Raw genomic sequence first — 23,371 nt, forward strand, 5'->3', positions numbered from 1 at the left:
AGAAGATCAGAACTGAAAGTAGCACTGACAAGGAGTCCAGAAAATGTGCAATTTCATGAGTTCATCAAGGGAACATGGTATATATGATGGAATTACATGCCAGATGGAAAGTGCCTTTCAAAATACAAATAAGAATTTTTTTGGAAACCTATTTTGATTGTATAACTTTTTCCAAGCTAGAAGAACTTGCACTCCTGAAATGCTGGTTAGTTGTTTGTCTCATGCTTTGCCCTACAATAATTTACAGCTTTCAAGAGCAAACGGCTGGCTGGTTATTTGTGACTACACTGTTAATAAGAGGCCTCCTCTTTTCCCCTTCCCTCCCCTGAAAATTTCTGTAGTTGACATAACATTGCTATAATAATTCCATGTTGGAACTGCACAATTAAGCTATTTTGTTTGACATGAAATATAAATGAGATGTTTTCTAGCTGAAAGAAATTAAATTTAATAAGTGAAAATTATGTGTATAAATCAACAGTTCCAGAAATAGATTGGCATCTGGCCTCATTTTGGATTCAGGTTTTTATACAATCTAGTGCTAGGATTATAGGTTTCCTGTCTGAAGAGGGCTTTTCCCTTGATTAGTGCTAGGACCTGGAACAAACGCATCTTCTTAAGCATTTGATTTATGTAGTGAAAATACACAAAAATGCCATGTCTATAACCATCTGTGACTGGCTGCAGAGCTTGTCCAGTCATGGCATATCCTTGTATACATACTCAAAAAGGACATTTGATATTTTAATACTTAGCATATTCAGAAATTAATATTTACCTAGTTCTTGTTCATGTCTTGAATTAATGTTTGGTAGTGTTTTTCAGAACATGGTTAAAGGCCTTCTGTTTAGATTATTGAAAATATTTTACATCTAGAAAGTTATGTAAATATTTATCTTCCTGGTCTCTTTTATAACAAAACAGCAGTAGCTCTAGCTACGTACAGACAGACAAGGCAATATTTCAATTTTTCCATTAAAGCTAAAATTACTTTCCATTGAACCTTACTGTTTGTATTAAAAATTATGATAACCTCTATACTTGGTCTGAAGTCTTAAACTTAACTCTGCCCTCTTGTGTGCAACATCTTTCTACAAGAGAGTGAAGAACAGGTAGGCAACCCCCCAGGTTTTGAAATTGGGGATCTAAGATAAATCACAAATTCTTAGATCTACAGCAGGTAAGCATCAATTCCTACATTGGCTTGAAAAATGAGAATGCTTAGCGATTTGAATTAGGTAACTCACCTGAACCAAATCACATCCTGGTTGTGAAGGTTACCCCTTTGTTGTTATTCATTAAAGTTTGATGTAGAATTTAGGTCTGAAGTTATAATAGGATCTTTAAGAGCATATGTAACTAAAATAAATCTGATTTTCACTTGAAAGTAGATATTAGTAACATTATAACTAAACAAAAGAGCTTCAGACAAAAATGTCATATTTGATCCTTTATTTAAAAGTGTTCAACAGATTCCTTAAATAAAGTGTTTATCTTAATAAAATAAGTTCTCAAAAAGTTTGGAGGTAGAACAACGTTTCAAGGTCTTTTCCCCCCCCCTCCACATGCTTACTATAAGCATTTTTACAAAATTTTTTTAAAAAGTAAAAACATGATACACCTTTTAGGCCTTGCTATGTCAAGTCTGAAAACACTGGGAAGAGCTTTAAATTGTACCTTTGTAACAACCCTCCACCAGTGAGAAAGATTTGCGTGCGTAAGATATTCACTCAGTCAACAACCTTTATTGACTGAACACTGGCAGGAGGCTGGCTCTGAAGCATTCGCCCAGCTTGCCCTGCAGGTCTCACAGTGGTAGAACCAGAAGCATGGAGCACAGTTCGAGGATATTTAGCAGCAGTGGCTTGCGATATGGTCTGCTGAAATGTAATCAGATACAACAAAACACTTACAGTATTAAAAAATTCCCATTAAATTAGCTCTAAATGAGCTGTAGTTTAAATAGAAAGATGTGATCTATATACTTCTCAAGAAAAAAAGTCATAAGGTGACATTAAAGGTATGAGTGATTTTTCTTTTTTTTTCCTTCCTCATCTGTAATAGATACTTTTTAGAATACTAAATGAAAAGTGCTAGACTTCTGATTAACTAGATAGCCTGAGCTTGTATCACCTCAATCTTGTTTCAGGTTGTTTGCATTTTTTTTTCTGTAGTGCTGATTTAATCATGCCAACATTCCTTTTAAGTTCAGTATTTGTTACAAGGAAGTTAAATTGGTCTCTGAAAGGAAGAGGTTTGCATTTCCTTGACAAGTGTGAAACAGCTAGCGTAGTTACTGTAATAAACAGTAGTCCAACTGCTTTTAATCAAGGTAAGCTCTTTCCACTATCAGATTAATTTGAAAGAAGTAGTTCAATCTGATTGAATTCCAATTAGGCATTTATTTACAAGAAGAGTACATGGTATATACTTCTAAGAGTGTCACACGACTGAAAGCAGAACATCCCTCAAAGGAACAGATGCCAGCAACTCCCTCAGCTCGAATGAAGGGATCTGAAGTATCTCTGCTTGTTCTGGTATTATCACTCAGGAAAAGCTGGACTTTTAAATAGCTTACAGAAGACTCAGATACTACTTTACAGGTTAAAGTATAAAACATTTTCAACTAAGTCATGTTTTGAACACTTCCAGTCATTAAAAAAAAAAGTTTGCTCAGATCGATCTAAGAAAATGTAGTGACTGCATAAGCCATTTAGGCCACTGTTTACAGCCCTCCTGTATGTTGTTTTCATACCCTGTTAATGCACTTACCTTACAGTGTTTTCTGTAGGAAATATGGAAGGGGTGGGGCAGGGTAAGAATAAAAATACAGCATGAATTTTTGTTGCCTCTGGGCTCAGGTTTTAATTTCTTCCAGTAAATTCCCTACCCTCAGCCTGTCAGTCTAACCTATATCTCTACTGCCTTTGGTCCAGTCATTCTTCTCCCTACACTTGGTGAAGCTTGTCTTTAAATTGCAAGTTGCAAGGTGATGACAGCCAACTCAACACTTCCCTGAAGAGGTAGACTCATGGAGAAAGCCAAGACTAATCGACCTCTAAAATAATTACTACAGAAACAAGACAGATTAAAGTTGCAATATTTACTTCCTCTCCTTACAACGTGTGCTATACCTTCTACCCAGTCCAAAGACACTACTGCTTATTATTTTAAAACAGGACTCAAGTCTGAGCCTAGTCAAGTCTCTCTTCATTGTGGTCACTTTTTAAAAATACTACTACCATATATAAAAAGAATAGTGCTGCAAGCATAATTCTGACTTACCTGAGTAACTGGATGATGTTTTTCAACAATGACTGAACTCATGGGTGGAACAACTCCCATCACTGCTAAACTACTACAAATTCTGGGTTTTTGTCCCATATCAGATCGGCCTGTGATTCGAGCAGTGATTGTTCTTCCTGCTTTCTGTTGAGCAGATGTTATTACTTTCGCCATGGGCTACAAATAAACTAGATGTTAGTTGGTAAAAATTCTAAATATAGTATCTACAATGCTCTAGTGTAGCTACTTAAATGTATTAGCCACGTGCCTGAACAGAACATGGGACATCATTGGTAATTCAGTTACATTCTACAGGACTGAATTTATTACCTAGTTGAACCTGGTTTATTCTATCCTTTCTCCATTCTAAGTAAAAGACAGTGTTTAGCGCAAGTGACCATTACACTGAAGGGAATAAGCCTAATCTAATCAAGCAAGCAGCATGCATAGTTTAGCTTTGCTCTCTGGCTGCATATACCAGAGACAGCTGCAGGCACTTGCATCACTGGCAGGTCTCTCTAGCAGTGACATAGCAGGTATAAGAAAGCTTCCATGCAATGAAATGCTGCGTCTTTCTCTGATGATGGTAGCAAACTGTATCAAATGGGAAAAGGAAAGGAGAGCAATGCAGAAAACAGTGGAGAAAAGTAAAAAGGACAGTTTAGAAACAAGTACAAAGGAAGGAAGGGGAGAGACACTGCAAACAGCAGGATGACAAAGCAAATCAGACTTCTTCCATAACTAAATGGTATCATGTGAAACACTGATTGTTACTGTTGTGTTGTATGTAAGTGTACGTACACTTTCCTATTCTTCATTTTATGTAGTCACACATATTTCCCCCCCCATCCCCCCCAAATCATTTTAAACTGCTTTTAACATAAATGACCTTTCCTTAACATTAATGAGCATTTTCAAGCTTCTCTCTTCACCCCTTCATGTAAACTCTAGGCCAATTTCCTCAAATACATAGTGTTGCTCTGAAAAAACTGGGAGAAGATATCCAAACTAATATTTGTTATAATTATGTCTTAAAAAATTAAAAAGTTAATTTCAGCATGTTACCAGTTTTTGAGTTGATGTCAGACCAGATCCTGCAGTTGTGCTAGCGATGATTACTGGAGAATCAGAATCTAGCCTGGTCTGAGAAGTGCTGGCATGACCCAGGTGGGTAGAAAACTGTAAATGAATCAGTTTACAAAGAATAACTTTTCAGAAAATACAGTTTTACTCTTTAATTAGTCAATCTTTTGATTATTCCAATTACCCTGCTAAGTTTAACTTCTTTACAGATATGATAACTGTTTTCCCCCTGTTTTCTGGCTAACTTAAAACATGTCAAAGATGTTAGAAACTTAGTAAAATTTGATACTATTGGAATGAAAAACTGGGAGGAGAGGAAAGCATTTCTTCTCTATTCTATCCTATACTGTAGCATGAAATTGTTTCACAGTGATGACATCTTCACCATGACTCCAGTGCAGGTCCAAAACATCCAAGCTACTGGATAATGACCAAGCTAAGCTGACATGAGAAGACAGTAAGTTGAGTTCCAGCAGTGTCTATATACTTATGCTTTTTAAAAAGAAGCTTGAAGTCAAGGTAACTTCTATTTTTTAAGCTCAGGTTCTTTGCAAACAGCTCCTAAGAGCTTCCCCCCCCCCCCCCCAAAAAAAAAAAAGATCCTTGGAAGCAAATTCTGCTTATAACAAAGATCTTGTCTTCATTAGTTTGATGATTTTTTACTAGAAGAAAAAACAGCTTAATGAAAGCACAGCGAGTCACAAAAACCATGCCACAGCCACTTTGTTTACACAGTGCAGTCTCAACATACTCGTAGGTTTCATTTTAAATCTCAGATTAAGTTCTTTCAACTCATGGGCTATTGCATTTATGTTTAAAAAGTGCCAACGCAGGCAATTAGTTTTCATCCCCAGTGAACGCAGTTCTATTCCAGCCACATACTCACCATGTCTTCCGGCTGAAGACTAGCTGCTGTTGGAGGTGGTGGTGAGGGAGGATTATATTGTGAAGAAGGTAGCCTTCCTGCAACACTGGTACCATTATCTTCTCTCCTACTTCCGACATCTATTAAACACAAAGTAATGGGATCAGCACAGAATCTAGCAAACCCTAAGGGGGATAGAGATGAGTCACAGTAAGATTTTACTATTCCTTTGGGATTTCTCTGTAATCTAATTAAAAGGATTAGTCTGTTCTTTGTAGGGATATATTTAAAAAAAAGCTTTCTTGTATTTGAACTTTCTTTTCAGAGGCTTGAAAATAAAATTTTTAAGGGGCTAATTTCTGCATTATGCCAGTGCACTTGTTGCAGAGTGGTAGTGCAAAGAACTAAGATTCTTAACACAGCTTACCAATACAAAATCCACTGGGAAAGAGCTACTCTTGCACTAAGGGCCAAACTCCAGTCCAGGTAGACAGCAACAAAGCAGGGAAGGCTGTACCATACTAGACATCTGAGACAGCGTGAGGTCCTTACAGGGTCTCCCTGTCAGTAGCATAAAATGCTATTCTGACTTTCTTGAGAACATATTGCAATTTCGGGGAGCCACAGATCATGCCCAGCAGCACCTCATCTCCACATTCAAGGGCTGTATGCTGGCTGCATCCTGGCTGTGGGGCTGGGACACTCTGCTGGCACCCAGCTGGCCCCATCTGCCCGCAGGCTGGGAGATGTACACGCAGGGCACTGCAGCTTCCAGACCACCCAAGCAGCTGGGGGGGTCAGGCCAAGCTGGAGCTTGTGCAACACCCAGTCTGGGTGGGGACCAAGACTGGGGTTCAGAGCAGACTGCTTCTGTCCTTCAGTGCCCCTCTCCTGGGGAGGTCAGAGCTGCACACCTAAGCTCAACAGCCTTTTCAAGCACTTTCAGCATGTTTTTTCAGAATACATACTTCTTTAAGGGAAAGATGTATTCTCATTTACTCTTCCCTTTCTAAAGCAGATACTATCAGCAGTGCTAGGATAATGGTATTCTTTTCATTCTAGAGACTAGAGTGTCACCATGTGGTAGGTTTTTGTTTAGTTTGTTTTCAAATCAGTCTCTATTTTAGATGAAAAATAAATCACTAAAATTGCCTAAGATACATGCATCTAAATTTGCTCACAAAGTGAACAGGAAAAATATAATAAGGAAGGAAATAGGTGTAACACAATGATTTCAGGAGTGAAAAATATATATATATATTTTTAACATTTTTTGTATATACATACCTACACACAGTAAGCTTAAGTGAAGACAGGATCAGTGCACAATTACAGACCAGTCAAGTAACATAGATCAGTATTATTTAACAAAGCAGTGTTTTTTGGTTTTGTTTGTTTGTTTTTAGTTATGGGATATTAATTCTGTGGCTTTGATGCCCCCTTCTTTAAATACATAAAGAAGTGAAAATATCTTCTCCTCCCCACCCCCCAAATCCATCAGCAAATCAACAAGGCAGATTTTTGATCATCACCATTGGCACCAAGTGTTACAGACCCTTTAAGGCTGAGATACTTGCACACTATTAATCTACTTACTTCCTACAAATCTATTACGGGACCAAATTCTGCTTTTACTTACTTCCACTGCTGTACCTTGTTTCACTTTGAGGGGATGATTGTAATGGAGTATAGCTCTTTCGTGCACAGCTGCAGATGTTTTACAAGTGTTTTGCTGAAATACTTGCACTGGTGTTTCCTGTACTGGCAGAGCACTCCTACTAAATGCAGAACCTGGGAGACTTTCTTGCCCTTTTTGCATTATTAGGCAAGATTAAGAAAGAAAAAAAGGGAATGCTGTCTGGGAAAAGCATATTCATTGTACACCATAAGCTTCCAGAGAACAGAGGAGGGCTTTGCAGGATTCCCTCCTGCCCCCACCAAAACAGTACAAATTTCAGCACCAAATTATTTCCTAACAATCACTGGGCTTTTTTTAAAAAGCAGTAACAGATCGATCAACTGTGTGTTGCCATAAACTCTCACATTAAAAAGGGGAGAATCCTTTAAAAACACTACCAGATTATAGCTTTTGTACTGACCAGGATCTGTCCTACTGTCCTTGCCCTGAAACATGGTCATTGCTTCCAGGTTCAAAGCACATACACCACGCATAAAAGCTTTCTTCATGGTGTCTTCATACTGTTCTCTTTCATTGTGCAGTCGCAGAATCTCAGCTTTTGCCTGTTCCAAAGAAGCATTTAGCTACAAAAGAGAATAAGGAAACAGCTGTTTTGTGCTTCTGAATGCAAATCACAAGTATATTCCTCAATTACGTTAGAAGCCACTTACTACTTTTACAAAGATGAGCTTTTTCACTTCAAAATCTCTAGTTCATCAGGTAAGACAGTTATTTGCCATCTATTTCTACTAGAGCACATTATTCATACTAAAGCACAGAGATTACTGGAATGGGTTCAGAAGGACTGGAGGATCCTAACCAACTAAACAGAAATTTATCTTGCCAGTTTTTATTGTCTAGAAGTTAGGCAACTAACTTGCTGAATTTCATCAGTAATTTGGATTCTCTCAATAGTCAGAGCAATAATTTTTCCCAGGAGACCATTCATCTCACACTCAAATAGTTATCAGAGATCTCACTTTTCTAGCCATTATAAAAAGAAAAAAAATACTGAGAAATGACAGACCAAGTGGCTCTTGTAATTCACTGCTTTCTGATTGTATTTTCCTTTATTGCATTTTCCAAAATTCAGCATTTTCAGGTAGGAGTCTCAAAAGATTTCAGAACAAAACTCCTACTGTTTGGCAGGACACAGTTTTAGAAATCCCACTCATTAGAAATTGGGCTTCAAGCTCTAATTTATCAAATAAATGCCTAAGCTTGTACATACTAAAATTAAGAGATTTTATTTCAGAGCAACTATAACTAGTAAGCAAATTCTTAAAATTTCTAGGCTTAACTTTTTGCTAAAATATACAGCTTTTAAAATGCATATTTTAAAACTTACTTTAATTTACTCTTGGTACCTATATACATCTTGACAAATTGATTTCACCTTTAAAAATTTTCAAAATACCTTGATAAGCTTAATTGGCAAGGCAAAGGCAAAGCTAAACTTAAATTCAGCTTTTAATGGAGTAGCTATTATAGAAAAAAAACTATGTACTAATTAAGGTCATTCATAACAATAATAGCCTTTTATTTCCACTATGTCTTCTTTAAGAAGGCCCCCCAATGCACAGCAAATATTAACAATATGCTATTAGGACACAAACAGCATCCCCTTTACAGGTGGGCAAACAGAGGTTCATCTCATTTCAAGAAGAGTCCAGTTTTCTTCACCTGTGTGTGCTGATCAGCATCATTTTATATCAGTTAATGGAAAAAAGGAAAAAAAAAATTACATCTAGAAAGTGAACTTCCATAGTAGAGATCTTAGATCTCCTCACATCTCCTCCTGTGCTTGGAGCTTTTTTCTGCTATTCTTCTGGAAAGTCCTCATGTATTTCAAGTTTGCTGAGAAAGAGATACTTGGCAGGGCAGGAGAAATGTTCCAAAAGAATGAAAAAAGAAACCTTATCTTACCTCTGCAAGTTTGGCTTCATAATCATTAGTGAGTTGAACACAGACATCTTCTGCCCTTAACTGGCAGGCTTTTGCTACTTTTTCTTTCCATCTTGCTTCACTAAGAGAGCGCCATGCTGCCCATACCTTCTTCATCAAAGCTGTCTGGAATTGTCTGTCTGCTATTCTATTTGCATATTCCTTAGGAAACAAATATAACCGCATTATATACAAGTTTTTTGAAAACTTAAGTACTCAAGAGAGTGTGGATGATTGTTTTGCAATGTATTACACAGATCACAGGAGGAATATGCCTAAACTGAGCTACATGTGCCACAGTGAAGTGGTACACAAACATTGCGTGAACAGCTCAATTCTTCCCCCTGCCTACCTGTCCATGAGTATTACTGTCCCCACTACAGAAAATACATTTGAGAACTCCTAGATAACAAAAAAATCCCTTTATTCTTATTTTAATGACATTTAAACAACCATCTCACACGTGCTGTCAGCATGCATATACAAAGCTATTAAGTTGGTATATGGCACATTTTGAGCCACTGCAAAATCCACATAAAACCTGCAGTCACAATGATCCTTGATGATTAGCATAAATTACTTAGGAAAAAAACATATATATATATATATATATATATATATATATATATATATATATATATATATATATATATATATATATATATATAAAATTAAATTAATTTTTCATAAATTAATTAGAAAAAAAGAAAAAGTTGAGTAAATTCCCAAACCAGACTCCTAGTAATTAGTAAACTCTAAGATCAGAGTGAGAGAAAAGAGAAAATGCTGCCCCTCTGTGTGGATCAGAAAACCACAGTGATTTGCTGTAAGCTGATCACAATAATTGAATCTATCTATATATATATATGTATTAAAAAAAGTAGACGTTTGATTTTTTTCCTCATCCATAGGTATTCTGACAGCAATGTTCTTTTTGGAATTGATGTTTTCAAACTGTTATTCAACACTGTCAAAAACATCAAAACAGGAACACTGTCATTTCTTCCGGCTCTAACAAGAACATCAGCAACTCTGACCCTTTTAAGTTTAGAGGCTCTGCTTTCACCGCATTTTTATTTTGCACACATACCTCTTGTTTGGCTTCGACATGCTGAATCCGCCACAGCATAAATTTTCTCATCAACTCTATTCTCTCCTTTTGCTTCTCTAAAGCTTGAGTCAAGTTAGCAATTACCTGCAAAAATATTATTTATAAACATTATTTCAATAGCTATAATCTTTGTAAGATAAAATAAGATGTACTCCCTTCATCAGTTATTTGTCATTTAAAGCATTCGCTTTTAGAAGGAGCTTTCTGTTAAATCTTCCTTTTAGTCTAATCAGGCAAAAAACAATCAGAGTTCAACTCTGTGGCGCTTAAACTCTTTCACTGAGTAGTTTTAGGAAAAACTCAACTGAATTGTCATTTCATCCTGCAATGTCTGCAGGATTTCATTCTACTTCCTTATAATCAAATGTTACTGTAGTATAAGGTCAGAAGAATCATCTATTTACAAAAACAGCTTGGTGAATCAGCTATCATTTATATTGTTAAAAGTTTGCTCTAGTGCAGTATTAATTGGCCAAAAATGTAAGGAAACAACTGTTGATCTGCAGAAAATTTATTCCATGTTCTAAACAGAATAAGCAAGCTAAAGAATTGCTATGAACTAGGAAAAAAAAAATCAAATTAAGAATTGTTATCCTCTTTAAAAGGTCTCATGAAAGATATCATCCAGAGGCCTGTAAGAATCCAAACATTTGGGAAGCAAGATGGCATACTGGACTGAAAATGTAACTGAGGACTTCAACCACCAACCTCTAAATACTTTATAAATAGTATTAACAGGAACAGCTGAGGTTCACTGATTAAAATTTAGTCCAGGCATGATGTAAATTGGTTATACCAAATCACTGAGCTGTTCTCTACATTTGTGCCTAGTCTCTTCAGCTAGAGTCTCCCCTCAATTGCATCTGACAAACACTAATGAGTAACACTGACAAATTCTGGGAAATGAGTTACTTGCATTTACAGTTATTCTAACTGCTGCATAAAGATAATAAGGAACAGTATTTTATGATGTTATATGCTATTAATCATTGAAATTACTAATATGCAAAATGAAATTTACCTTTAAATCAAAGCTATTATGTAGCAAATAGTTCAAAACCGCCAAGTTTTGATACAGAATTTCATACACGCTGCTCTAGTTGTAATCTGCAGAATATTTAAGAAATGCTACTAGGCAAAAGCTTGGTTTCTTTAAGGTCGTGAAAATATCAGAGCCAGCAACACATGAAGGACATTTTGACACATTTAAAGCAGAGCAGAGTTGTCTTTAGTTTTTAAGAATGAGTTCTTCATAATACTGTGTTTTAATATATCTAATTTAATTAAGCTACTTTTCTCTGCTTAAGTATGACTAATTTTAACTTTTTGCAGTTTCAGAATAAAAATGACTTATTTATATTGTAGATAATAATCTGAATTGATCTAAAATTAGAAATAATTTTTCATAAATTGTCAACAATTCAATTAGGAAAGAGAAAGCAAAGAAACTGAGTATAAATAATTTATTACCTTTTTTGAAATAGTGTGATATACTAGCATAAACCATCAGCTTTCGCTACTGCAAACAGACCTAAATCTGTTTGTTAGTTAATACATTTTTGCCATTTAAAAGCATGAGAAATCTCACAAAAGAGATCCAATGGGAGAGTAAGAAACTAAGTCATTTAGTCAGAATTCATCACCCAGTCAGAATTCATCAGTTTTGATGACCATGCTGTTATACATGGAAGTACTGGCACCTACCATTAAGTCAAATCATTCTTTGTAAAAAGAATTTTAGAAGCAGAATGGTAAAACTGCATAAGGAAATTGTTTCATTTGCTAGCAGATAAGTACCACCAAGAATTATGACACGTTAAACATGAGTGATATACAATAATATTCAACAGAATTAAGTAGGTTTGAATGGTATACACTGAAATAATCATGGGTCTGAATGCGTGTACTAGTTAAATGATATTGTGGTATTCCTGTTCTTATCATGTTACAACATTTGTATTTGCTTAGTCTGTAAAATCTCCCAAACGGACATGGAACGTGACCTTTCATTCTTTCTCCACATTTTAATTCCTTCAATGGGTGTTCTACAACAGAGTGCAAAACTTTATTTATTTATTTTAATGAAAAGAGGAATTAATAATCTGAACTCCATTAAGTTTTCTCAAGTAGAAGGTTAAAAATTCAGGACAGAAATAAGAGGATCCAATTAAGTTATGTGACTGCAGGGCTGTCACAATTTTACATCCACACCCACAATTTTGCATAATTCCAAAATTGTTGGTGTTGATGCCAGTAAAAAACTCTCTCTGAAAGACCACAAACCTACAATCCTAAGAATTTGTCAAAATAGAGACTCTCTAAACATTTGGGAGACTGCTGTCCATTTGAAATATGGAAAAACCCATCCAATCTTGCCAAAATTAAAAGCTCTTGAAGTCTAAGAGCTAACAGACTCATCCAAACGGCTGTGATTCTCATGAAAGTAACAGCAAATAAAGTACAAGAATAGCCCCTAGATTTCAAAAAAGCAAACAATGCAAAATATTTACAGATGACATCTATTAAATTTCCACTGTTAATACATCATTAGCAATGATTATTTTTTCTACTGTTCAGTCTAAATATTATACTTATCCATTTTACTTGCTGCAAGAAGAATTCTGTTGTTCAAGTACAATTAAGATGTATGTAAATGAGTCAATGTAGAGATTTCTAAAAAGAGAAAACAACTGAATTATGAAATTGAAATATTACCTCATCTTTTCTGCCAACAGAGATTTCATAAGTATGTAGCAACTCTTTCAGGTTTTCCATTTGATTGTTCAACTGTCTGACATGTGCAGCGTGTTTCTCTCTTTCTTGTCTCATTTCAAGCTTGTGATGTTCAATAAAACTAAGTTTCCATTTTCTCAACTCAGTCAGAACATTTGTCTGAGAAGTTAAAGGAATGGCAGTAGTGAAATTAGTAAAATTATTCTCTCCTCCCCAAACTTTTAATCTTAAAACACTCAGTGATTAAGTGGACATGAATATTTACAGTGAAGCCTTCACTATGCAGGCTTTTTATAAGCATTGCCTGACATAACGAACTCTTGAATGATAACAACTGAATATCCCTAATGGAAAAAGTTATTCCAAAGGTCCTTAGCTCTTGTACAAGATATTGCTTACATGCAATAAACAACAAGAGCAGCGACAAAACTCCACGACAAAACCCACCATTTCCCAATGCAATCACACGACAACTTTACCTGCACTATCATTTATTCTAAGATAAAGCACTGACGTCTGTATGTTATTCTTAAGGTTTCAATACAAAATACATACCTTAAGACTTCCGCTCCAGAGATCCAGTATGCTTTCTATTTGTGTCACTTTTTCGTCAGGAACAGTTAATTCAGTCACTATCTCTTCATTCATTTCTCTTTGACCGCATGCAGACCCTTGTGAAGAAGTGTCTTCTGAGAGAACAGGGCAAAGGTGTTCCATGTTGACCTCACAAGGCCTCTTCACTGACATTAAAACTAAAAATGAAACAAAGAGCAAGGACTGATACTCTGGAAAGCCTAACTGGTCTGAATTCTGGATGCAAGTCAGAAACCAGGCATTAAAAAAAAAAAAAAAAAAAAAAAAAAGGCCACCAAACCTCTCCTTTTCCTGTGTAAAACAAGCTGAACCCAACTCAAGATTCTAAAATATAATTATATTTAAACCAGTAGTTGCACTGTAACAGCAGTCAAATCAAAACTACTGTTCCCTTAAAAAACTGAAACTTTTAAGGTCATTCATGTAAAAGAGGATGATTACAGCCAGTACCATGAAAATAGTTTTGCCAAAAACTAAAAGTCTATTTCTTAATACAGACTGCTTTTAGGTAAACATCTCATATTAGAAATCTACAAATTTTGCCATTTTCCTCAAAGCGACTGTAAACTCCCCAGGACAGTGGTTTGTATATCCTTGTGTATTTGCAGCTGCCCAGTGTAGCGTGTATTTTCACGTTGGTATGTATCCGCACCCATTGCATGGCCCCTTCTCCCCTCTCTGCCCCAGCTCAACTCTTCATGCTGCTTTCCTTGCACCCTTTAATTTGCTCATGTATTTGTACTTCGAACTCTCTGAGACAGGAAATGTCTACTATGCATTTATGCAGTGCCTTACACAATAAGGCCTTACTTTCAGGTGGTGCCACTAACTACGACTACCATAAAAATTAAGATATGCCCAGAAACTAACGGACACAGGCTTGAGTTCCACTGATAAGAAAATGGACTAAAACTAAATGAACTCACATTTAACTGAACACAGGTAGTTAAAATATTGTTTCACAGTTAGTTGATCCTTATGGAAAATGTGTTATTAAAGTTGACAGCTGAAAGATTATAAGAAAATTTGGGAAGAACAGGGATTAGCAAATTCCTTGTATTAATCACAATTAAGACAATTTTAAAAGAACACTTTCCTTCTTGCATAAATGGAGAGAGGAAAACTCCAACATTTTAGTTTTCATTTTTGAAAATGAATATTGTCTGTACAGTTGGTTTCATAGTGGGTAGGTACTGCTTTCTAGTACAAGCAAGCAGAGATAAGCTGGACTGTTCATCACAAAGCAGTGTTTTCGGTGGATGCTGGAAATCTTTGTTTCTAGCTTAACACTATCCAAGCTCTGAGCCTGATGATTGACATTCTTTTACAGCCACTGTCACAAACCATTGCAGGGAGTATTAAGTCTCCTGACAAAGGAGGTGAGATAGCACGTGGACAGAAGAGCTGTCTTGGCTCCCAGCAAGTAGTTTTCAATGAAACTACCTCACCGATGCTCCGAAATAAGGAAATAAGGATGAGCTGTGATGCAGAGGCAGAGTTACATTCTTTTTTGGCATTTCTTCCAATGTTATATACACATCAAACTTACCATCAGACTGACCTGAAGAAGCACTATCTAACATGCCATTTCTCTAGACTAAATTCCACACTCCATTACATAAGCAGAAGTCTAAAAGTAGATTACTCCCCATCACACCACTATACTAAGACTGGCATCTAGGGTTTGTCATTGTTTCTCATGCAAATGAGAAATGTTGCTTATGTAATGGCAGAATTCAAATATTCAGTGTCTGTATAGGACTGTAAAAAACATAACATTAAAATAGATGTATTTCAAGTAGTTTTGGCCATCTAATTTCAGTGTAGAATTTGGCTGGGGTTTCATAGTACAAAATATTTTGGCAGCATTATTACTGTCAAGTGTTCCCAGTTCTGTCCTTCACCACTTGTTCCCATCCCTTTGTGGCAGTGCTCCTTCAGCTCTGCTACTGCTGTAAAATGTACAAAGGATTCTTTTTAATTATTTGTTTGGATTGCAAAGATATCCAGTGTATACTGCACAGTTCACAAGATATTCAGAAAGAAAGAAACAGAAAAAAATGTAAGCAGTAAAAAACAGGATATTAAACTAGATTGACAGCTGTCACTGTCCTAGATTATAGTACTACAAGTTCATCTTTCCCCAGCCCCCACCTTAATCCTCCCTAAAGACAGACTGTCCTAACTTAGCTTCATTCCCTCTTGTTTGCCACAGGACATACCTTTCTCTGAATCCACTGAGTGGATTTGTTACATATCTGTATTATCTTCCTGTGTAATTTATCTTGATCTTGTAGCATTGCCAAAATTTCCCAGTTGTGTGCATATTAAAGGCATTCTTATCACCTGTTCCTTTACTTCATTACATGATGCCACTCACAGTACACCAAGTTATCAAGGACATGGAACCATTCAGATATGATAAATGCAAGAAAATACATAGAAAGTACTTTCTAAAATAATACCCACATGTATTTTCTTCAACATACCTCTAGACTGTATTTTTATTTACAGAAGAGGTCATGAAATTACATGTTTTTCTAGATGTCCGTTATCTCAGTATTACTGATCTTTTTTCTGTGTGCCTCTAATATCTGACTTTTTCTGGTTTCGTTAAGTAAATACGCTCTGACAGACTTGCATAGAAGCAGCATTCAGATGTAAAATTAGGCAAAATTTTTTTTTAAATAGAGATTTGCTGTACCCTTATATATAATATTGATTTCCATTTATACTGAATGATAACTGCTCAGCAACTTTTATACTAGCATACTAAAAGTGCCTTCAGGAATACCTGACACCTAAACTCTGAATTCTTTGCTCTTTCATAATAGATAATGAAAAAAATACAATTATTCAGTAAATCAAGAAGCATGTATTTGGAATTTGATCATATTCAGCATTAGGCCTAGGTGAAAACATGCAACGTGACCTCCAGGGTTGTCTCTAGTCAGCTGAATTTTTCAGGAATCTGTATTATTTCTATTTTAATTTGCATGCAAGCAATATCCTAGTTTTTAAGGTTAAAAATGTCACATTATTGCTCAAACTGAATAGATAAAATATTTGCATGCCTATTTTACATGTAAACCATCAACATCTGCAGTTTTATGCTTCAGATGCACACTATGGATTAAAGTTTTCTGCTGATACTGTAAGTATTTGGCATATTAAGTGACATACAGTCACTTAAGGTAATACTACCTTTTAAGGATAAAATTTTCAGGGAAGAAAATATATGCATTACAGTATATAAAGGATCTCATAGTTTTATATGTTTAAGAACTTCATAATTATCTACAGAGCAGAATACAGCTGAGGCTCTCATTCACTCCAATTCCTAAAAGCATGAATGGCCAGCTTTTTCCTAATGTACAATTTTAATCAGTTTTCATGAAGTGGAGACAAAAAAAAAAGCTTTTTCAGTTCACCAATAGCCTCCTCTCTCCCTTCTCCCCCAAAATTTATCAGACTGTGTTTTCTCAGCAGGAGGTACATTTAGAAGAAGTTGAAGACTTAACAATTCTTTGTCAGAATGAAAAACACTATTGAGAGTTTTAGTGAAACAGGCATTGAGAATGCTTGGAAGAAACTCCTAGTAATAAAAGACCCCCAAGCATTTTAATTGAGATCAAGTAGCTCCTACTCAGCTCATCTCTGAAAGATGCCTGCAGTTAGGAGATTCAGTAGTCAAGGTATTTCTGGACATAAAAACTAAAAACAAATAACTTCCTATTTCCTTATGCACCACAGGGAAATTAAAAAAAAAAAAAAGCACCAAATACTTCTATCTTCTGACCTTCAAAATGTGCTGCAGAAACCTTTTATTCTTTTTAATAGATGAAGGTTAGAAAGATTATACAATTTTTTTCCTCATACATAAACTGCTATGATTGGACCAAGCTGGAGGCAGCAATTTGTTCAAATCTTCAGAATTTTTTTAAAATGCTCTCAGAAGTTTAATGGCTCAATACGAAGGACTGATAGCCTGAAGAGAAAAAATTTTCCCACTGTTTGGGTATGAGTCACCATTCCACATCTTTGCTACTTTATTGCTCCAGTCTTAAATGTTTTCAGATTTAATTAACCAGACTGATAACAAGAACAGGAAATTAAATTTTTAGGTTTCAAAGTTTAAAAGCATCTGGACATTGGATTGAATAGCACAGCATGCTTCATTCTAATTATTTTTCATATTTGACTGGAAGCTTTTAGTGAAGTTTAGTTAATTATTTATCATTAAAATTACTGAAACAAATGAAGATTACCAGTAATTGGACTTCTACAGTCATAATACACCACCAGGGCAGTCAAATTCTTGAAAATAGTCACCTCAATTTTAAAAAATTGATGAAAAAATAAAATCAAGAAGTATTACCAAAGGATACTCCACAAACACAACTTCATTTGAGAAGGCATCACGTAGCATTGGCAACTCCATTGCCCTCTCAATACCAAAACCATGTGGAGAACAAAAAAAGAAAAGAAAACAAAAGTGTTGAGAATTTCTGTAGAAGAGTGAACTTTTCGTCTTAACATTATACACAGCACAGACATGCATTTTGTTCTACAAAGTTACAGAACAATACCCTGATAATTTATGATTTAGTATTTTAACACAGTCACAACATTGTAGCAGGACAGGAAAAGAACTAATGTCAAAGAGCCCGATTTGTTATATGAACTTGTAGCAATCCCAAAAGAATGGAGCTGAACAAAAAAATTAAGACTGTTCTCTTGAAACAACCTGCTGATCTACCAGTATCAGACGTGTAATATTGAGCTTGTTTTTGTCTATATTTCCATGTCTCATCCAATGCCTTGCATCATCCATACCCGAAAAACAAACAGAAACAAAACAAACCCTGTGACAAATACCACTCAAATATTCAGTCACTCTTAATCAGTACTGGAGGTTCTGTAAAAGAGTTGGACATGTTTTGGTCAGATCCTTTTCTAAAGTTAAAATAAAATGTAATCTTCTTTCAATAAACAGATTGCATGCAGATCTGCAACTCTGTTTCAAGACATCTCCTTCCCAGACTGACAGGAGGTAGTGACATTTTGAATAGCAAACCTCTGTTTTGATAAAGTAGCTGAGCTCTACAAGTTGAAATACTGTGTAGTTAGTAGAAGTATGATGGAGGCCATGTAAATATTTTTCTTGCCTCAGTCTCTAATAGCAGATCAAGAGCACATCCTTTTTTATTTTTAAACCAAAATTTTCATTTAAAAATTATGGCAAATTATATTTTGCACTGTGCTACCCTTTGCAAAGAAAACAAACATATGAGTGTCTACAACTCAAAGGAAGAGCTGGCTTACATAATGAGCCATACACATACAATAAGCCATATACATACAATGAGAAATTTTGATAAACCATCAAGTATAAGAGCACTTCCCCTGCTGCTAGGGCAACTACAGCTTACAAATGACTATTCTTATTTGGTAATACCAAGTATATTAAAAGATAACTCTATTCAAATCTTTCAAGAGAAAAACCAAGGGAAAGGAATATTGTCCTCTCACTTCTGTTGTCCAACTTTAAGCAGTAAAAAGGAACATAAGAGTTGATAAGCTATGTTTTTGGGATCCAAACAAATGCAAGATAGATAACCCCTCTCTCAGAGGTAGCAGAAACAGTAGACAGGGCTGGCAAAAAGTTCTGTATTGAGACACAGCAAAGCACAAATGGAATATGTACAATGACCTACCCAAAAAAGCTGTAGTCTACTGTTTTGATTCTGATCTTCCTTATGAAGAGCAATACCATGCACCACAAGTATTCTGTTAGAAAATACAGTTCCACTCAAACTGAATGACAAAACTCAGCTGTATACTTTTATAATTCTGAAGAAAAATCATATGATTACCCAGAAACCTAGATCCACCTGTACAAGCCTAGAGGACTCTGTGGATAACATCTGAATAGGGATTTGCTCGATAATGTTGTTCCAAATGGTTCAGTTTGGAATTGTTCTGTTCATCTTCTAAGAGAAATTTCTCAAGCACAGAAATGTTTCCAGCAGTTGTCTTGGAATCTAGAGTTTTGCAATAGCATTTGAATGCTGGCAACCTACCAGCCACAGGACATTCTTTGGCTGTAGACATCATAGATAGCTTAGTAGTAACCTTTAGTTTAATCTATCAGGCTGTAATTTTCACTACCTTGACCTACTGATACAACAAATAAGGATGCTTTTCTCCCCAAATCAAAACAATTTGTATCATAATTTTTGTTTGTGTGTTTGTTTTTTAACCCATAACTAACTGCTTCCATTCTAGGAGTTGCAGGAATATCTGTCACTACGGAGGAATTTTTTCTACAATGTTTGATTATTTGGGAATAATTGCCATAGTACAAAATATCGACAACTTCTACTGATCACGTTTTTTATACAGTCTTGGCACACTTCTCACATAGGACATAACTACACTAGATGAAGTTAATAAACTTCTGTGTGTGAAATTCATAAACCAGAAGTTCCATAGGCTACTTTTGAAACGTGTGTTAGCAGAATTTTTTCTAAAATAACTCACATTCCAATTCCAGATCCTGTTTCCATTACAGAACATTCTCTCTCTCCAAACCACTATTCTCCTGCTTTCAGTGAAGGCAACATCATGCCTTCTACATTTCCTAAAGGAGTCTGATATTCAGCGAAGCAACTACAGTAATTCTGCACAGAGGGGAAGTTACAGATATGATGTCCAGAGGGACTAAGTTCCTCCAATGGCTGATAAAATGACAAAATATTTCTCCTTATGGTATATTGGAGGGAGGTAATGATTTGAGGGCCTTAATGTGCCTAGATTCCACTGCACACACTCACTGTGGGAAGGGAAGCACACAGAGCATAACCAATACTGCTCTCCTCATTTTAATCACATTTCTTGTTTTAAGAACACTATTTCTAGATTAGTTTTTGCTATAATGTATTGACACAAATTAACTAAATGGCAACCGATAGCTCACTAAGGCTGCTGTATATTCTAGTGAAAAAAGCGCACAATTTCAGAATATGTACTTATTTTTGGTCATGGTTCTTTCTAGTATGAGATAAACTTCTGCCAGTGTCTGCACTGTCCTTTGCAAGTGCACTAGTAAATTCCTTTTAGCACAGGGTTATTTAGCTCTCATCAGCATGGCCAAGAACTCTTGCATACATCAGCCGGGAACAACATTTACTCCAGTGAAGACAACTAGCACCAGGTTTACATATCGCCTCAAGGCACTTAATCTCTCTTTGTAGAATGATCCACCCACTTCTACACCCCATTCTCCTCTAAATAGTAGAGGCAGACCTGGCATAAAGGTCCCAACTTCCCTTAAGGACAGGATACAGAAAACTAGGTAACAGAAAACTGTAGGTAAGTATTTTCATCATGAAATGACAGACCTTCTGAACAACAGAAGTTAGTTTAAGGTAAGTTCTTCATGTTTCTTTAAGTTAAATTCCCTACTAAAGAAATAATGCAGGTATGATCGTTTACTGTTTCTTCTAAAGCAATATTAACAGAACTTCCTCAAGCTAAATGCTAGTGATAACCAGAAATACCACTGTTACTCTGAAGTGTCATCACAATGCATCACAAGACATAAAGTTTACAAATTCTTAAAGACCAAGTAACAAAAACTAGAACAGAGTGCACTATTGAACTGAACTAAAAGACTTCAGAAGGACATTCACGCAGTGACTTGATTAGCCATTACACAAAGCCCATTTCAGGTAATTCTTACTTCAAAATAACAATCCTTTAAACACACGTTTATCTATCATGGCAGCACAGGTATGAGCAAAACCAGCCGTGAACTCTCAAGCTTCTGTAAAGAATACTTTAAGTGAGGACCCCAACTTCTGCATTATTACACCAACCACCTTAAACATTTCTTTTACACTTTATGCCATGGTTAGAACAAAGAACTGTCAGCACATGAACACTACCACCTGAAAGCTATGTTATCGAGAGAGAACCTTCAGTGAACATAATACCTTCCTAAATTTCTTCTTCAAATGTATTATACGTGAACTGTACATTCTTTTCAAACAAAAGCTATTAGAAAACTTTTATCCATAAAATTTTATCATTGCTCTTGTAAACTCAACTCACAGCTTTGCACATATTACCTGCAGTTTTATGGTGTATGACATCATCTGTTACATTCGAATACCTGTCACCTGCTCTCAGTTCTGAGGCAGGTTCTGTCCACTTCGGGACATGATGTTCAAACTTTGGAGTCACTACAGCATAACGAAGCAGCTCTTCATATTCATCCTGTCACAAAATGGGGACAAATAGTTATAAAGCTATGATTATGTTTCCAAAACTTAGGCAGAGGAAGGAAAGAGTGAAAATGATTTTAGATAATTTTTGAGATTATTTTGTATTATGGTTGAAACTAAAAGAATTTGCCTTAAAACTGCAAAAGCCAGCTGTTTTCTTAATATTTAGAAGTCAGTTATAATAGTTTATCACTCTGTTACTTCATGTTCTGAAATACGTCCCATTTACTACTAGATACAGTAGTTACACCTGAAGATTTGCTAGATGCCAAAATTAGATAGTATAATAGGCACCTCAAAAAATACGAAGTATGAAAACAGATTCCAGATTAGGAGTCACCTAATACTGTTTTTGAGCATCACTGTTACCACAAAGGAGAAGGAAAAAAAAAAAAAAAGTATTTTTGTATCCATGACAAAGATGCTACTCAGCAGAGAGTCACATTTCACATTCTGTAATATTACAGTCTCTTTGGGAGGAGTTATAAAGCCAACCATCAGAACACATTTGATTATCTAATATTTTCTTCAGATTAGATATGGTTATTCTCACCATATATTACATATTTATTAAGTTATATAGTCATGGTGGTGGTGTGTGTATAAAACTAATATAAAAGCTTGCCCTTTAAAAAGTTATGAACAAGTGTAACTGGTATATGGCTTTATACTACATGCCAATGTAAATCAAGTAAGTTCATGTTTTCTTGAAGTTTCCTAATTAAACAGATTTTCAGAATGGAACTATTTAGAGTTCAACGTGAAACTAAACAATCGGTATTGCAGCATAAACATTATACAAGCCATTCCAACAGTAATAAAAAAAAAAAGTTCCAGTAGCGGTTAATGCCTAGTGATCAAAGCCACTAATTAAAACATTTGGAAACAACATAGTCTGAAAGTATTACACCAAGACACCAGCAGTAGCTTTTTCTTCACTTAATATTATTTCACTAGTTCAGTTTAGCATCCTAATGCGCTCAAGGCTCAGAAACCAATTGTGAATTGAAAAATTATTTTCCTGTTCAAGCTGGAAGAAGTCAGAGTGGAAACAATCAGTTTAAATGTACCAATTACATGTAATACTTTGTTGAATCAATCAGCTTAAATGCATAATGGTTTAACACTTTCAATGTAACCCTCACATTTATGTGGGTTTCAACTAACCAGAGAACATTTGAAGAAGCTAGGTTTTGTATTTTAACTGAATTCTAGTTTCCTTTCAACTTTCCATTTCTCATCTTCTAGCCTATCATGCTAAAATTAAAAGCCCAAGGAATCATATATGAAGCTATATGGTTACAAACAAGTATGCATAGCATATGCTTTTGGTAAGGAAATATCACATTCCATGTAAAAGTTAGTTAGCTGCAAATCAACAAATTATCAGTTTTTTAGATTTAGCCCCTAAAGGAAATAAAAGTGCGGAAATAACAAGAACAAGCAAGAGAGTGAACTATTTACATCCAGACTTCTGGATTTCGAAAGTAAATCCAGATTCAGATTTTGACTTCAATTGGTTTTACTTAATGGGGAACCATTCTTCAATGTATATTCTTACTGTGTGTAAGAACTGGATAATATTCCTGTAAAATACATGCAAGCCCTTAGATAATGCTACATGCTTAATTAAGAAAGCTAACACACATCTGCAGTTAGGCCATGCATATTGCGTAATTTTACTAAGTACTTACTTAAACTTCTTGATATGAGCACAATTCTTTTTATATTGCATGCTATGTGAAGACCAAAAGATGATAAGCAAATTGTTGTCTAATATATTCTGATGC

At 35.5% G+C, this 23,371-nt stretch overlaps 2 protein-coding genes across 9 annotated transcripts in view; one reads left to right on the forward strand and one right to left on the reverse strand.

Moving 5' to 3' along the window:
* Nucleotides 1–2,843, forward strand: part of LOC112987059 (ankyrin repeat and death domain-containing protein 1B) — a 34,172-nt gene extending 31,329 nt beyond the window's left edge. For all 5 annotated transcript variants that reach the window (XM_026106745.2, XM_026106744.2, XM_026106743.2 and 2 more), the window contains one exon: nt 1–2,843. In XM_026106745.2, the coding sequence (XP_025962530.1) occupies nt 1–59 (59 nt within the window). In that variant the 3' untranslated portion in view covers nt 60–2,843.
* Nucleotides 1,438–23,371, reverse strand: part of LOC112987058 (centrosomal protein POC5) — a 27,282-nt gene continuing 5,348 nt past the window's right edge. For 2 of the 4 annotated variants that reach the window (XM_064501018.1, XM_026106736.2), the window contains 10 exons: nt 21,426–21,573; nt 13,255–13,451; nt 12,682–12,858; nt 9,946–10,050; nt 8,838–9,017; nt 7,333–7,495; nt 5,255–5,373; nt 4,351–4,464; nt 3,286–3,462; nt 1,438–1,880 (listed from right to left, as the gene is read on the reverse strand). In XM_064501018.1, coding sequence (XP_064357088.1) covers nt 1,731–1,880; nt 3,286–3,462; nt 4,351–4,464; nt 5,255–5,373; nt 7,333–7,495; nt 8,838–9,017; nt 9,946–10,050; nt 12,682–12,858; nt 13,255–13,446 — 1,377 coding nt within the window. In that variant the 5' untranslated portion in view covers nt 13,447–13,451; nt 21,426–21,573 and the 3' untranslated portion in view covers nt 1,438–1,730. Of the gene's footprint in view, nt 1,881–3,285; nt 3,463–4,350; nt 4,465–5,254; nt 5,374–7,332; nt 7,496–8,837; nt 9,018–9,945; nt 10,051–12,681; nt 12,859–13,254; nt 13,452–17,671; nt 17,741–21,425; nt 21,574–23,371 lie in introns of all 4 variants that reach the window. The other 2 variants (XM_026106741.2, XM_026106740.2) reach the window with 2 other exon arrangements.

Source organism: Dromaius novaehollandiae, chromosome W (assembly GCF_036370855.1).
Source record: "Dromaius novaehollandiae isolate bDroNov1 chromosome W, bDroNov1.hap1, whole genome shotgun sequence".
Taxonomy (NCBI): domain Eukaryota; kingdom Metazoa; phylum Chordata; class Aves; order Casuariiformes; family Dromaiidae; genus Dromaius; species Dromaius novaehollandiae.